The 16,473-nt window shown below is 47.5% G+C and overlaps 2 protein-coding genes across 2 annotated transcripts; both read right to left on the reverse strand.

Moving 5' to 3' along the window:
* Positions 1-2,188: 2,188 nt before the first annotated feature.
* LOC120838912 lies at positions 2,189-3,094 on the reverse strand. Its single transcript, XM_040209048.1, has one exon. The coding sequence runs from the start codon at positions 3,092-3,094 to the stop codon at positions 2,189-2,191; it is 906 nt and encodes a 301-aa protein (XP_040064982.1).
* Positions 3,095-5,075: 1,981 nt separating this feature from the next.
* On the reverse strand, positions 5,076-5,882 carry LOC120838911. The gene has a single exon (XM_040209047.1). The coding sequence runs from the start codon at positions 5,880-5,882 to the stop codon at positions 5,076-5,078; it is 807 nt and encodes a 268-aa protein (XP_040064981.1).
* Between the last annotated feature and the right edge of the window lie 10,591 nt (positions 5,883-16,473).

Consider the following 16,473-nt stretch of genomic DNA (forward strand, 5'->3'; position numbering starts at 1 on the left):
TCGGTGTGCGACTTGGCATGCATATTATGTAAGATTATGAACGCAAAATATACCCGTGGCGATGATGCTCTTAGGTGAGAATAGTTTCGAGCTCAAGCTCAAGCTCTTCGCAAGCGAAACCAATGCTACAAACACTATAATTTGTTCACCATTAAGCAGATACTTCACTGGGGGAATACAGGACACTCTCTTTATTTGCATAAGACAGAAAAACGGCCGCGCCATGAGCCACCCTGGAGACTGGTCTATTTAACGACGCCCCCTTCCCGCCTCCTTCCTCTCGCCGCCAGAGCGCGCAAAGGCGACGCCTCGGACTACGGCGCGGTTGACGGGGTCCCGGATGCGAGGACCATGTTGCGCTTTGAGGCGCTCTTTCGCTAGGTACTCGTCGAGGACATTGAGGTCGAGAAAAAATAACAGCACAACCGGCTTGTGTTAAACGGTCTATCCGACTGCTCGTTCGCTCGCGCTCGCGATTCCCCATCCCCCTCGTCTTCTTTTAGCTCCAGGCTAAATGTCTCGTGTCAGTGGTGTTCATTGTTAGTTTTTCTACATCCTCCCCCCGCTCACGAAGTGAGGAAATTGGGGATAAGATTTACAAAGTTTCCAAAGGGTAGAGCAGCTGCACTGGCCGTCGAATTACACAACCAGACGGCAGCTTAACAGCACACGCCCTTACATTTCCATCTCTTCCTGGAAGAACTTCAACGACACGTACCAAGGTCCAAAGATGTCTTGGAGTGATACGGTCATGCAACAGTACTACATCACCAACGTTCGGTGCACGGCTGCTGAGCGGTGGTGCAAGGTGGGCCGAACGAAGCTCTAGTAGGTATTCTTTCTTCCAACGTACCCAGAAGTTGTTCATGAGCCTCTGCCTATATTTCCACCGGCGTGTTAGTGAATCTCTTCATGACGTGTGGGTTGGCTCTGCCTCTGGAAGAGTTATCAATCGCCTTCCTATAAGTAGGTGAGCGGGGGTCAAGACCGCTGGTTCACTATTATCGGCATGAAGGTAGGTGAGTGGCCGAGAGTTCAGCGCTGCCTCGATGTCAGTCAGTACCGTCGTTAGTTCTTCAAACGACAAGCTCTGCCGTCCAAGAATTTTCCGGAGGCACGTTTTCACCGACCTCACCATCCTTTCCCACCAGCCTCCCCACCAGGCTGCCCGTTCTACAATGAACTTCCAGGTGATTCGGTTAACACTGCAGAAGTCTTGAGATTCTGCACTGCGAATAGCCCCCCACAAGGCCGGCAGGTCCTTCGCTGCTCTCTTGAATGTCAGCGCATTGTCGCTATAAATGGTGCTTGGGAGACCTCTTCGTGACACAAAGCGTCGCAGGGCAAAAAGAAATGGCGCCGTGGCCGCGGTAGATACCAGCTCGAGGTGTAGTGCCCGGGTGGTCGCGCAAGTGAATAAGGCAACGTAGGCCTTAACGCACTGCCCTGCTGAGTTGACCAACAGTGGCCCCGCGAAGTCGATTCCCACGACTTGAAAGGGTTGACTCTCTTCCACTCTGTCCCGTGGTAGCGGAGCTACGGGGGCTGTGGCCGGTTTTGCTTGGAATCGTCGACAGATGCGACATTCCGCGATAATCTTCTTCACGGCTCGTCGTGAACTTAAGAGCCAAAATCTGTCACGAATTTCTGTCAGAGTGGCCTGCAAGCCTCCATGTAATACTCTGAGGTGAGCATTCATGACAAGCAACTTGGTGAAAGGGTGGTCTCCTAACAGAAGCGTAGGATGTCTCACCTCCTCCGAGGCTGTGGCTTGGTGAAGTCTGCCTCGAGTACGCAAGGTTCCTGTGTCGTCAAGAAAGGGCTGCAGATCGGTTATTCTCGATCCTTTTGAGATACTTCCGCCTTAAACCAGCTCCTGGATCTCTCTGCCGAAGCATTCTCGTTGGACATTCTTGATCCAGAAAGCTTCTGCATCTCTAATATCATCTGCCGTTAGGGGCAGTTCAGGTGACTTGTTCTGTCGACGACAACCTTGAACAAATCGTTTTATCCACGCTGTGACACGCAGCATCTTGGTATAGCTGCTGAAATTCTCCAATGTCAAGAGTGCGGTTGGTGCACTCACAGTGGTCAGCAGTATTTCCCCGACCTGTTGTCGTCTCTCCCCATCAAATCCGTTGAGGTTTTCATCTTCTGAGGTACTGCCAATTGGCCAGTTTCTTTCTTCTCAGGAAAGCCACTCAGGACCAGACCACCATAACTGATACGCACTTAGCTGCATTACCGTCTTCCCTCTAGTTAGGGCGTCTGCTGGGTTCGCGCTGCCCGGGCAGTGGTGCCAATTAGAGGGATCGCTTAGTGCTTGTATTTCTGTCACTCGGTTACCGACGAAAGGTTTCCATGCAGTTGCTGATCCTTTAATCCGACCGAGGGTTATCATTGAATCTGTCCAGTACCATAGCGTAACTACGACACCAAACAAAACAGTACACAGATATTTAGCCATGCGTGCTCCCAATAGGGCTCCCATCAGTTCTAGTCGTGGGAGGGTTAGCGTCTTAAGTGGGGCAACTCTGGACTTGGCAGACACCAGAGTGACGCTGACATTTTCTTTTCTGTCCACGGCGCGAAGATAGGCACAGGCACCATAAGCCTGAGGGATGGCGTCTGTGAAAACGTGAAGCTCCAGCTTGCTCTCACCATCCGCATTCTGTAAGTGTCTCGGAGCCATGATGCGTGGTAAGTCCTTTAACTCGGCGCACCACGTTGTCCACTCTTGCCGTAGTGCTTCTGGTAGTTCTTCATCCCATCCCAGACCATGTTGCCATATACGTTGGAACAAAATCTTTACTCGTATGACGTAAGGTGAGAGGAACCCTAGGGGACCGAAGATCCTAGCAGAGGCTCTAAGGACGAGGCGTTTTGTAGTCATGTTTGTCGAGAGAATCTCCAAGAGATGGTCACTAGAGAACGTGAAGGAATCTGTGGTTTTGTCCCACACCCGTCCCAGTACCTTTCTGACTTCGTGGGACTTGATTGACGTGATGTGAGGTGAATTATCGACGTTCCCTTCCTTTTGATTGAATAGGTTCTGCAGTTGGCTGGAATTGGTATTCCATTTGCGAAGTTCCATGCCGGCCTCTCTGAGCAATGTCTGTGCTCCATCAGCGAGTCTTCGGGCTTCGTCGGTGCTTGCGGCTCCAATCAGTAGGTCGTCCACGTAAAATGAGTCCAGCAAAAGAGCCGCGATATCTTTGTTCGAATCACTCACGTTCTTTAAGTGATGACGAATCGTCGCTCCAAGTAGGAATGGACTGGCAGTTGTTCCAAAAGGAACTCGCGTCATGCGCCACTCTTTGATATCGGGCAGCGGCTCGCCTGGTCTGGGTGTCTTCTCAAACCAAAGAAACCGGAGAGCATCTCTGTCATACTCTGCAATTTCTATCTGCAAGAAGGCCTTTTGGTACGAAATCGGAGCAGCACCGGCAAAAGTTCTGTGTTAATGGTAGGCCCTTTCTCAAGATGGTCGTTGAGAAATCCGGTGTTTGGCGCGTGTGATGAAGCGTCGAACACCACTCGAATTCTCGTCGATTCCGAGTTGGCCCGAATCACCGCTCGATGAGGCATATAATAAACGCGTCCATCACTTGAGGACTTTTCGTTCACCTCTTCCGCGTGTCCGTCCTCAAAGTAATTGCGTATCGCTTTTTCATATAGTGCGATGGAGTCATCGTGCTTGAGACGTTGGATCAGGTTGCGGAGTCTAGACCTGGCAGTGATGTAATTATTTCCAAGTGTTGTTGCTGTCTCCTTCCAGGGTAGAGCGACTTCGTAGCGGCCATTCTTCCAACTTATTTTCTCTGTGAATTGTTCGAGTACCGTACTATCTTGCTCCTTCGTACTGGTCGGTTCATCCCTGATTCCAATGGCCTCCAGCTCCCAGAAGTTTCTTAACGCTGCCCCGTCGTCTTGGGCGGTCAATGCCACTCCTAACACGCATACCATCAAGTTCGCGGTAGTATTCGACAAGGCTCTCACGGTGCCTGTTGGACCCTGAAAGGTCCATCCTAGGCTAGTTGAAATGGCCACCAGGCCGGGGATGGATGATGAGCGGCGTGATTCGCCAGTCAACAATCTCCACATTTGGCCAGCGCCAATGAGCAGGCTTATGCCTTCCTCTGCTTGGACGGAGGGAAACATCAACTCGTCAGCGATGGACCCCGTGATCGCTTTAAGAAACGAGTGTTCGACGGGTGTTTCGATGAGATCTTGGCAGATAAATGGGACGACAACGGCTTTTAAAACATACTCCGTCATCGCATACTGGCCTCGAAGGCGTAGTCTGACCAGTGTGAAGTTCTGTTTTATCACGTCCGAGCCGCTGTTGGCAAAGGTGTTAAGCTTCATGCTTCGTTGGCCTATAATTTTCAAGTTAAGCTTCCTTGCCAAGTCTTCTCTGATGAACGTCTTCTGGCTTCCACCATCGATAATACCGCGGATATATGCGCAGCTCTCATCACTCACGGCCCAGCTCCTGAAAGTTTGCAGTAGAACGCTCGATGCTCGGTGAGGAGTCGTATTACTGGTGGTGAGTATATTGGCGGTCTCTTCCGGAACTGGTCTTGTTGTCTGCCAAGCAGGATTGCACATTGACGAGACATGTCGTCCCCTGCATCCAGAACATCTCGCTTGGCTGCAGCAGTCTTTGGGCCGATGCCCTCGTTTGGTGCAGCGAAAACATCTCATGTCTTGCGCTAATCTTCCTTTCTTTTCATCAAGTGCGATGTCAGCAGTACAAGCGCCGGTACTGTGACTCTGCTGGTTGCAAAAAAAGCAGTATTTGTCTGTCCCGCTGGTTTGTAACGCGAACGTTGATGGTGGATAAACAGTTTGTATCGGTTTAGGAGCTATCCTCGGCACACTCGCTGGTCTTTTCTCGAGCGGTGCTGATCGTTCTCTGCTCTCGATTTCCACGCCAAGAAACCGCAAAAGTTTCGCCAGCTCCTCACCGGCATCCGTTGTCGATGCAGCGACGCTGACTGCTCCATCGCCAGACGTGCTAGCCCCTCCTCTCTGCCGGCGGAAACTACAAGTGGTATTCCGTAGCTTTTGTGTCAATGGTAATCCACAACGATGTCCGTTGGAAGACTGGACAGGAGTATGTCCACCATCATTGTGGCGTACGTCGCGCTTGAAACATCCAAGAAGCGCAAACCGCGAATGTTTGTCTGGACGTGATTGTATACATTGCGCAGTCCTTGGACATCACGCACTGACTTTACCATTGGAACGTTTCGAAGCCGCTCCAGATATTCCCGCTGAATGTTTTGCTTGTCGCTAAAGCGTTCAGTAAGTATCTCTATTGCATCTCTGTAGCACGCTGCCGTAGCCTGCAGCCCGGAAACGGCACTGGCGGCAGGCCCATTCAGAAGCGACCGCAGGTACTGGAATTTTTCTCCATCAGAGAGCTTGGTGTTCCAATGTATTGAGGCGTCGAACTGCTCCCAGAAGGGTTGCCACTGCGTGAGCTCCCCTTGATAGTGTAGAAGTTGCAGTTTGGGGAGCTTCACTCCCGTAGCTTGGGATGGGTGGCCCCTGTCGCCGTCGGCTCCCGTAGCGGATGTGGTTGGCGTTGCCTGCAACCGCGCGATCTTGTTGCGCAGTTCGCTGAGGGTCCTAGCCACTTCGTCTTCATATTCTGCGACAGTGATGTAGACTGTCTCCAGGTCACTATCGCTGATGTGTGGTTCGATCTCCTCGTTTACTTTACGGAGTTCCTCGTTGCTGGTTACCAGTCTGTCTCTCAGGTTCTCGAGAGAAGAGGCATCAACGGCGACGGACTGGAGCATGGTCATTATCTCGTTCATTATCTTCGTATTCTGGCTGCGTCGGACTTTACGCTTGGTCTTGAGCCGATCCATTTTCAGGTTGATTCCTCAAGTCCAAGTCCCGGGTTTCGGCACCAAATAATTGTTGCGCTTTGAGGCGCTCTTTCGCTAGGTACTCGTTGAGGACATTGAGGTCGAGAAAGAATAACAGCACAACCGGCTTGTGTTAAACGGTTTATCCGACTGCTCGTTCGCTCGCGCTCGCGATTCCCCATCCCCCTCGTCTTCTTTTAGCCCCAGGCTAAATGTCTCGTGTCAGTGGTGTTCATTGTTAGTTTTTCAACAGACCACTGCCACCGTCAGGTGTTTCCGTGAATCTTCGTTGACGTCCTTTTCGATAAATTTCCGGGCTGTGTCTTGTATTCCCTAGAATAGTATTTGCTCAAGCTGAGACTACAGCAACGCTACAAGCGCGAGCTACCCCAGGGAAAGAGCCATTCGTATGAAAAATTTCTTTTTTCCAACAATCACATATGAAACATGCAAGGTATATTGGAAGATACAAGAACCAGATAAGAACTATATAAGACATGTAACAAAATATAAGAACATATAAGAAACTTCTTACAAATTTCTTATACATTTATTATATATCTAATGCTTTTCTTGATACGTACCTTATATGGTTCTTATATAACTTGCGTGATTCATATATGTTGATTGGACACGAAAATTTATCATACAAATTAAATTTTCTATGCAGTAGTGCAGCCCACGCTACTGGATCAAACCCTCAGAGAAACATAAACATTACGTTTCGTTCATAGGCCGTTGTTTTTTTTTTTTTTACTTTTTAAGTCAGTTGAGCAATATTGAAAAAAAAAATGAAAACGGTATGTGATCTACTCATTTAACCCCAGGGATGAGAGAAAAACCCACATATAGCGGTAATTTCTACTTGCTGTAACTACAGTCGGTGCCGTAGACAATGCTGTACATGACGGCGTCATGGAACAGTGTTTGATGCACAGAGTCTTGTCACCCCAATAATAGTTTAAGCTTCGCCCCGGAGAAAAAAGCTGCAAACTTGAAAATGTTTTACTCGCGCACTTCTAGTAAATGGTCTACCCAAGGACAACGAAAAGTATTCACAACTTCAACATTAAAATATACGTTTTCCTTAACTAAATAAAGAAAACGTTTCTCGATGCAATGAAAAAAGGAATTGAGACTGAAACACGGTTGAAAAATCCTGATTCTACAAGTAGCGTATTCAACATCCCAAGAATCCTAGCTATGGTGTTTTTCGAACCTATCATCTCAGCCACTGCTCAAATCCATAGTGAGATCATCAGGCTTCATCAAGGTGGGTATGGCCCTTTGGCACTACCGAAGGTTTTGTAAGGTCAAACAGGTTCCTCCAGATATTATGGCGTTTCGTTGGGTCCAATATCGAAGTTCCTGTGATATGCCACGGGTACCATCACATTAACTTACGCCACTTAAGCAACTATCAAGGTACGCTTACTTAGCTTCTCCTATATTACGAGACATTCCCAACCAATTGACGGCCCAACAATAACAACCACACACTCTTCTGCGGTCCATCCCTAAACATCATACTCAGTATAATACTTATTCTTACTTATTCCTTGTGGTACTTAATGCCCACTGCATGGACTCATTATTCTACTCATCGCACATAGCATTGAACTTACTGTAGTAACTACGTACCTGTGCTGGTCCAGAAATAATACAAATAAACTGAGGCAGCTAGAAAAAAACAGTCGCCATTTTTATGTTTTACTGTCAGACACCTTTTCTCTTCTTTCACTACGTTTACACTGCTGACCTTCGCCTTCATTTTTCTCCTTACATTTCTCCATCTTGAGAATCATCCCTCCGGGATGGTAAAGGGAAGCCTTTCTAATTTTACAAAATCAAGCTGTATATCACCCTTAAACGCCTAATGTTATTCAAAATGCCTTGCTGCACGGCGGTCTTGACATTTCGAAAAGCGCCGATGAACCTGGAGGTTGTCCCGGGGAGGCCTTGACAAACATGAACCAAGTCATTCAGTTGAACACAGGGTATCGCTTTCCTGTGGCGCCAGTTAACCTTTTTTATATTAATGCGATACGTCAAATCTTGGTTGTTTGTTTTTAGTTGTTCCTTCAGTTCCAACTTTTCAGAAATTCTCAAGGAACTGTCTGCTAAGAGCGTAGGAGATTTTCTGTAGACCGCATAGTGTGAGCTGCATTCGAGAGTGGTTGTGTGTGAGGTTTTGTGGTGTGCAACTGCCGCCTCGAGGCAGCATTTCCATCCCTCTTTAAAGTCCGGATATACTGTCATATACACTCGAAGAAAAAATGAAGGAAAAAGGTAGCAACGGCGCGTTTTCCTCCCTTCTGCTGACGCGTCCCCAAGTGGACACGAGAAAAAGGGCGGAACGAAATGTTTTTCTCCTTCTCCAGGCAGACGGGAGAAAGCTTTCGCCCACCCGACTCATCTTTCGGTTTCGTTTTGCGAGCACGTCGCGCACGTTGTTTAATAAATGTTGTTGAATTGATTGAACATCAGCGGCAGCGAAGGCCGCCTGTAATTCCATCTTCTAGTCCAAACGCGCAGAACATTTCGGTTCAATTGACGTTTTTACCACTAATTTTATCATACGAGCAAACGAAGCCGCTAGAAACCGCGAAGCTCCGGAGCAGTGCCAGCAGCGTTACGTACACTGGATAAGATGGCCGTCTCCGGATTGCGGGACTGGCGCGGAACTACAGTAGCGGAACCACGCGGAACCACGCGGAACTGTGTCGACGTTTTTTACGTTATGGAAATCGCAGGAACTGCGTCCAAGACAGGCAGGTTTTGCTGCTGGCTGCCTGGGTGCCTTCCGTGCTGTGTTTGGTTCTGTTTTCCGATGCCGAGTGCCAACCGGCAATCAACGTGGCTCTTTATTTCTGCGTATCAACAGGATAGCAGCAACATCGTGATGGCAGTGTTGTGCGTTGTGATCAGAAGACTGGAATTATCGCCGATGTGACCGTGTGTTCGCGTATCAGTGGTGTAACAATAAGATGATATGACGTAAACTATCGAGCATTGATGCCGCTGGTCAAGCCGTGATTGGAGGTGGCGGGGTATCGCAAGTTGACATTCCGCTTTACATTAAACAGTTTAAGACCACTTGAGGGATTAGGTGCAATCAATCGACGTGCGGATAGTCGTCTTGGAACGTTGGTCTGAACAGTAAGCTCCTATCGTACAGTAGCCAATGTGACTGTCGGTTGTCTCCCCTCCGAGGACGATTGCGCTCTGGGGAAAGTACTGAACAGTTCGAAATTATGACGGAAAGTATGTATATTTACAGTGTGGAATTTTAGCATTAAGAAGGTATAGTAGGTAAAATCGAAAAAAAGCTACCCTTTATTTTGCTGTTTGAACAAACTGCCGTTCCTAGAGAAACTGCCCTCCAAGTAGCGCGCTGGGATGAGCGTTTGAAGTTTGGGAGCTCGCCACGGCGTCGCTCCGTTCACTTACCACCCGCCGCAAGTCGCGGCTTTGACTGCATTCAAGTTGATCGAAAAGCGATTTCTCTACCCGCAAAGCATCACGTCCAGCTGAGTGAGTATCCGCTCTTCAGAGATGAATTCAAGACGGTAATTGCAGCCGTGCGCGAACAGCACAAACAGAAAAACAAACACTACAATAGGAATACAGGCTACGACGTGCCGTGTGGGGAAACAAGCTCATGGCTTTGAGCGGCATTGGAGCGGCTTGATTTATTGCTTTTTTAAATAATTATGGCATGATCGAGATTTTAGTTTTTAATAAGAGATTCATCCTCTGGGCCATTCAAAATACTCTCAGAGGTATGACATTGCTGGAAAAATTCAAGATGGTGGGAATAGTTTTTATTGCTTAAGCAGTCACCGAGAAATTCCGGACGTTCAAAACGACTAGTATAAAAGACGGAAACGCAGAGCCCGGGTGTTGTGTTGGGGTTACTGTGCGGTTGTATTGACGTTTGTATGTTCCATGTTTGTGTATGCGCTAAATGTATGTTCACTTAATGCTTGTATTATGCGTAAAGTGTGTACATGTGTGTATTCTACCGGCTTCCGAAGATCCTGAAGCGCAATGATGACCTGAAAAAGCAAAAAAAGTCTTTTGTCTAACATTAATTGGGCGGTACCTAGCGCCACCTAGCCAAGCTATTTGCAATTACTCCTTGACCGTGTCATGTGGTGGCAAGCGATTTAACCTTCTTTCACGCTCTTTCACGCTTCGCGATAAACAGCGGCTTCGAGTTTGTTCTTTTGAGGGCGGGTTTTGATATCGCGGATTAGTTTGCCATTCCTCCGTGATGCGCGTTTCACGAAGGAATTGTGACTCGAAGAACATCAAAGGTAAGACATAAAGTGCGCGAAGTAACTGAGTATCGGTTGTCTCCGTTTAATATCGCAGTGCTGACGACGAGAACAATGAGTAACTGCTTTTAAACGCAAGTTTCTGTACCTGCGGGGGGAGTCTGGCTTCACAAATAAACACAGTTCGCGGAAAGCTCGTGTTGTGCTTTTATTTGCTGCTCCTCTCGCCCCCTACAAAAGACGTAGCGTCCTCGTTAGGCCTTATTGAGCTCGATTTGCTTGATTCAGGGCCGCCATAATGAGATGCAGCCGACGGAGGCGACGGAGGCGAAGGAGGAACTAGTTGCTCCCCTGCTTCAGGGATCATGCCATAAATAATTATGGCATGATCGAGATTTTAGTTTTTAATAAGAGATTCATCCTCTGGGCCATTCAAAATACTCTCAGAGGTATGACATTGCTGGAAAAATTCAAGATGGTGGGAATAGCTTTTATTGCTTAAGCAGTCACCGAGAAATTCCGGACGTTCAAAACGACTAGTATAAAAGACGGAAACGCAGAGCCCGGGTGTTGTGTTGGGGTTACTGTGCGGTTGTATTGACGTTTGTATGTTCCATGTTTGTGTATGCGCTAAATGTATGTTCACTTAATGCTTGTAGTATGCGTAAAGTGTGTACATGTGTGTATTCTACCGGCTTCCGAAGATCCTGAAGCGCAATGATGACCTGAAAAAGCAAAAAAAGTCTTTTGTCTAACATTAATTGGGCGGTACCTAGCGCCACCTAGCCAAGCTATTTGCAATTACTCCTTGACCGTGTCATGTGGTGGCAAGCGATTTAACCTTCTTTCACGCTCTTTCACGCTTCGCGATAAGCAGCGGCTTCGAGTTTGTTCTTTTGAGGGCGGGTTTTGATATCGCGGATTAGTTTGCCATTCCTCCGTGATGCGCGTTTCACGAAGGAATTGTGACTCGAAGAACATCAAAGGTAAGACATAAAGTGCGCGAAGTAACTGAGTATCGGTTGTCTTCGTTTAATATCGCAGTGCTGACGACGAGAACAATGAGTAACTGCTTTTAAACGCAAGTTTCTGTACCTGCGGGGGGAGTCTGGCTTCACAAATAAACACAGTTCGCGGAAAGCTTGTGTTGTGCTTTTATTTGCTGCTCCTCTCGCCCCCTACAAAAGACGTAGCGTCCTCGTTAGGCCTTATTGAGCTCGATTTGCTTGATTCAAGGCCGCCATAATGAGATGCAGCCGACGGAGGCGACGGAGGCGAAGGAGGAACTAGTTGCTCCCCTGCTTCAGGGACGAAAGTTTCTCCCTCTCTAAAGGAACATAGGTTACAAGACCGTTTCTCCCCTAAGGGAGGAGTATCCATACCCTTTTTTTAAGAGTGCAACCCCTGTAAACTAGGGCGAAATATTCTAGCAGAGACACCACGTTGGTGAAAAGGATCAATGCGTGACAACGGCGGCTCTTCTGGTGGTGGAGATCCTGAAGTGAAAGTGTGAAAAGGAATTCGGGTCCTAAATAAGTAATACAAAAACCCCGAGCACCATCATAGTTACTGACCAAGGCTCCCAATGGCCAAAAACGCTGCATGTTCTACGACTGAGTTTTTGCAGACTCTAGGTCCTGGGCTTTAGCACATTTCAGATATTTTTCCTCGTTTATAGCGCGCTCACGACGGTTTTGTATCCTTACCCTACTGAAAAAACCCATATGAAGTTATACCGGATCATACCGGTCCGGTATATTTATACCGGAGGCCCGATAGCATTATAGCGGCGGCCCGGAGTAGCTTTACCGGGACCGGTGTCCGTTCTCCGGAGTCCCGGTGACGCCATAGCGGCGGCCCGGAGCGCTTTACCGGGACCGGTTTACTTAGCCCGGAGCCCCGGTAGCCTCATAGCGGTTGCCTTAACTGGTGTACCGGACTGTGGCTCCGGTCATAGCGGCGGCCCGGAGTAGCTTTACCGGGACCGGTGTACGTTGTCCAGAGTCCCGGTGACGCCATAGCGACGGCCCGGAGTGTTTTACCGGGACCGGTTTACTTAGTCTGGAGCCCGGTAGCTTCATAGCGGTTGCCCTAACTGGTGTATTGGACTGTGGCTCCGGTCATACCGGGCATTACCGGAACTCCAGGAAAGCAAAGCGGTCGCCCGGTGCGCTAAGCCGGTGAACCGGATAGTCATGGCGGTCACCCGGTAACTCTACTGATAAGCGGGAAAGCTGTGGCCGTTTATCAGTTCGTGATACCGCGTAAAAACAAACGAAAAATACTCTTTTTGTATGAAATTTATTGGAGTTTAGTACCAAATGATGGGCGCGTGATGTTTTTATCATCTTTAGTTCGCAAGGTTTTGCGGAACAATTAATATTGTTTTTATAAAACCATGCCTTAGCCGGCCTTTCAGGTAGCGCGTCCCGACCTAGGTGCATTTTAACTTCAGTAGTTCGACGCGGCGCGTCCGCCGGGGGGTCGGGGGTGACCCCTGTCTAAGCCAAAAATAGAAGTCGCGCGCAGTTTCTCGAGTGGCCGCTGCGGGAGAAACGGCGTTGTGTTCGTCATTAGCTCGATGCTCGGAGACAAGTTGGGGCCGTATGTTTAGGGCTGTGTAACCCAAACAAGTGTAACCCAAACACTGTCACAGCACTCATACCCAATCTCGCTGTGAGGATGGTATGAAAGTGATCTGGGGGCCTTGCCTATCTAGGTGGTACTGTCTCGGGATGCTAACCTTTTGTGAACAGGAATTGCATGGCACCCGTATCTGCTGGTTTACGTAGGTCGACCTGTGTCTATAGTCGGGTTGACCTGTGTCTACAGTCAGGTCGACCCGTGTCGTAGGTCGGGTTGACCCGTGTCTACAGTCGGGTCAACCCATGTCTACAGTCAGGTCGACCAGTGTCTACGGTCAGGTCAACCCGTGTCTACGGTCGGGTCGACCCGTGTCTACGGTCGGGTCGACCCGCGTCTACGGTCGGGTCGACCCGTGTCTACGGTCGGGTCGACCCGTGTCTACGGTCGGGTCGACCCGTGTCTACGGTCGGGTCAACCCAACCACAAACAGCATGGTTCAGTCGGGTCGACCCGACCCGACTGAATACGGGACCTGTATGTCCATAACACCATATGACCCAAACGGGTAGGACCCGTACTAAAAGTATACGGTTTTTTTCAGCAGGGTACTACCCGAATCCACAGCTTTCCCTTCCCATCTTTCGTTCGCAGTGTTTTGCGTATACATCGTGACCAACTGTACCTCGAGCTTTTTTTCTTTAGTGGCGCAGTGGACAAACCCCGTATTAGATTTGAACCTTTAGATACGGCATTCCTTAGATGACCAAATGTCGTTACATTTTAGAATTAACTTTACCTAACAGATTCTTAAGTTCTGCCACAGATTATCGTGTCTTCCGGGCGGGGGCGTTCACTGCATATATTTCAAGTGATATGACAAGGAATGCGTCTGTTACGTGACGCGCGAGATGATATAATATTATGTACATAATGTAGTTCTTCACTTTTGTCACTTTTTTGTGCTTTCCATCAAAAAAAAATTTTTGCTGTTACTATTAGCCAAAAAAGCGGAACTTTGGTCAGTAACCACTCTTTACCAAGAATAGGAATGCGCTCCAAATACAATGCCGAAAATAGAACATAGACGATATACACACAAGTCATACACAATATTGCCCGTCTGAAAGGTTAAACAATTGTAAATATTTAACTCACTTTGTGCAGCGACTGAAGCGAGCACTAGTGCAAGGATGAGAATAAATCCACTGCAAGTCATTTCTCTGTACTTGATGCAAGTGTTATGAGTAACTCAATTGCCAGTGCAGGACTTAAAGCGAGCCCCGCAATGCGGAAACAAGCTCTTGTCAAAATGATGAATATAAATTTGTATTTCATTAATCTCCGCAGGGGGTAGCAGCACCCTTTTAAAACACCCGACATGATTTAGAAATATGCACCAGATAAATGTCTTGTCTGATATTTGCAACTTTATATTCAGCACTATTGTATTGGATGTGACCAAGATTAGTGCCCATTTCCGATTTGGACATAACATTGCTTCTTGCAAGAATTGTGACACATATAAGTATCTACATGTGAGCTACATCGTTTCGAGAGGGTTGATGTTGTTTAAGTTGTCCTGATAATGCTTTCTTTTCCTGTGACTTGCTCGCAAACACAGCTCGAGCTATTGATATAACCATGCTCGTAAACATTCCCACAGAGTTAAAAACGGGTATCCGGCGCAACAGGTCGACCGGAAAAGCGCTGTCAGACTACTGAGCACTCATTGAAGAAAGAAAAGCAGCCAGAGGAACCAACACTAACAAGTCAAAAACAAACGCACGGCAAGGTCTTTTGTGGATGTTTCTTTTTAGAAACCGCGCCGAATTATTATTACTTGTACCAATGCTTTTTAGTAAGAGATAACTTCCACGAAGTTTAAAACACTGTTTTCCCTTTGACAGACTCCCGAAGAGAAGATGGAACACTTGGATCCTTAATATGTTCAGAGGTGGTGAACGGCCAAATTATTACCTTCATTATGTAGGCTATATAAGGCTCTGGAGCAGTCTGCGGAGTGTGAATCAAGTGTTCAGTGCTTTACGCTCTTTGTGTTTGTGTTTGTTTCTAATGTGCAGTTGTAGGATGGGTATGTAGCAGTACCGTCAAACACCATAAGGAGACCATTTACTAATAAAACCAAATTAAAATTAAAAAAAACAAATTATGTAGCCAGTTTTTAATACACAGATGGCATCTTGAGAGTGAAGGAACTTTCGCTACATTTAAAATATTTCCTGCTTGATGTTTATGATATTTTTTTAATACCTTACACGTATTTGTCTAATGTGGACAATATGGTACGGATTGAATACAAAGTTAATGTGCATACTCAATATATTTCAGCTATATTTCAAGTACGGCCTCTTTTTGCCAAGGGCCCAAATCTGCACTTGATTGTCCTGCAGACCTGCTCGCAGATCGCTACCAGGAGCAAGTTTGGATACCCAGCTTCCTGTAGTCCCGAGACCTGTGTTTTAAAACTTTGCTCGATTTGATGGTAAGAGGTCTTCTTTAAGGCGGATATGGGGGCTGTGGTGGCCACCCCTCGTTTTACATTCTTGGAATGGTGTGTATGATATTTTCTTTATGTGAAAGTATTTTTGTTCAACTGGCCTTACCCGGTGATCCTCATGAAGGTCGCCAGAGAAAGTCCCTGGCCTCCATGGCGGGGCCTGCGCGTAGGTGATGGAAGTCGGTAGTGTTCCGTCTTGCTGCGACGTGGTATTCATCGTGGCCGGAGTCCTTCTTGGCTCCGACGGTCGAGAGGGGAATTCCTGGGGCAAGCCTTGGGCACGAAGGCTGGTCCAGGATTTAAGTTCGTCAACGGAGATAATCTTTCGTGGACTTGAAAATGATGAAGCCAGACATATATTGTGAGGAGTACGTTTCACGGGCCGAACACGCGGTACCCCGCGACTCCGCCAAAATGTCGCGAATGGCAGATGATGAGGCAACGAATGAATGCTGAAACTAAACGTTTAATGGGGCGAACTTGTGTTCAAAACAAAACTGAAAAAGGCTAGCGTCGCAGGCGTCGATGGCGGCATAACAGCAGGATCGAGCGCTGAAGTGAGACTGATTGCGGTTTGCCACGCGGAGCCCCTTATATACACGCACGGGCTTCTGAAACAATCGGCCTAGAAAGTTCGGCGCGTAGAACATTCGGGCCTTGATTAAACAACAGTGTTCAGGAAGTCACTCGAACGCGACTATTAGAGAAACAAGAAAAAACAACGTCCGCTCCCAGGCATCGAACCTCGGCCTTTTGAGTTGAAGCCACATTTGGTTTTGGAGTTTGCATACATTTGGGTTTGCAGTTCGTATACTATTTTGACTGAGCAACCTTTAAGAGCACCAGCCTTTAGCAACTGTTTTTTTTTTTTTAAGGCTGACGTGCTGCTCGTTATCTAAGTCGAATGGTTAAATGATGACTTCTGAATGCACGCTGAACATGTAAGGTTGACTATGACCAAATATTGCAATAGCTCTTGTGAGGTAATTAATGCTCTCTCTTTATACCTATTTAGTAAGATAGGAACTTTTGTTGAACAAACTGTTGCGAGTAACAAAAGAACAAATACGCGTTAGTTTAAACGAAATTTAGGAATACCTTTGATTTTCAGCAATCCATCCTGGGAGCAGATTTTTTACGCAATTTTGGCCTCCTTGTCGATCTGAGGAGAAACGTACTCCTGGACGCGGGAACGCATCTCTACGTT

The sequence above is a fragment of the Ixodes scapularis genome, unplaced genomic scaffold (genome assembly GCF_016920785.2).
Source record: "Ixodes scapularis isolate PalLabHiFi unplaced genomic scaffold, ASM1692078v2 PGA_scaffold6__148_contigs__length_123643588, whole genome shotgun sequence".
NCBI lineage: Eukaryota > Metazoa > Arthropoda > Arachnida > Ixodida > Ixodidae > Ixodes > Ixodes scapularis.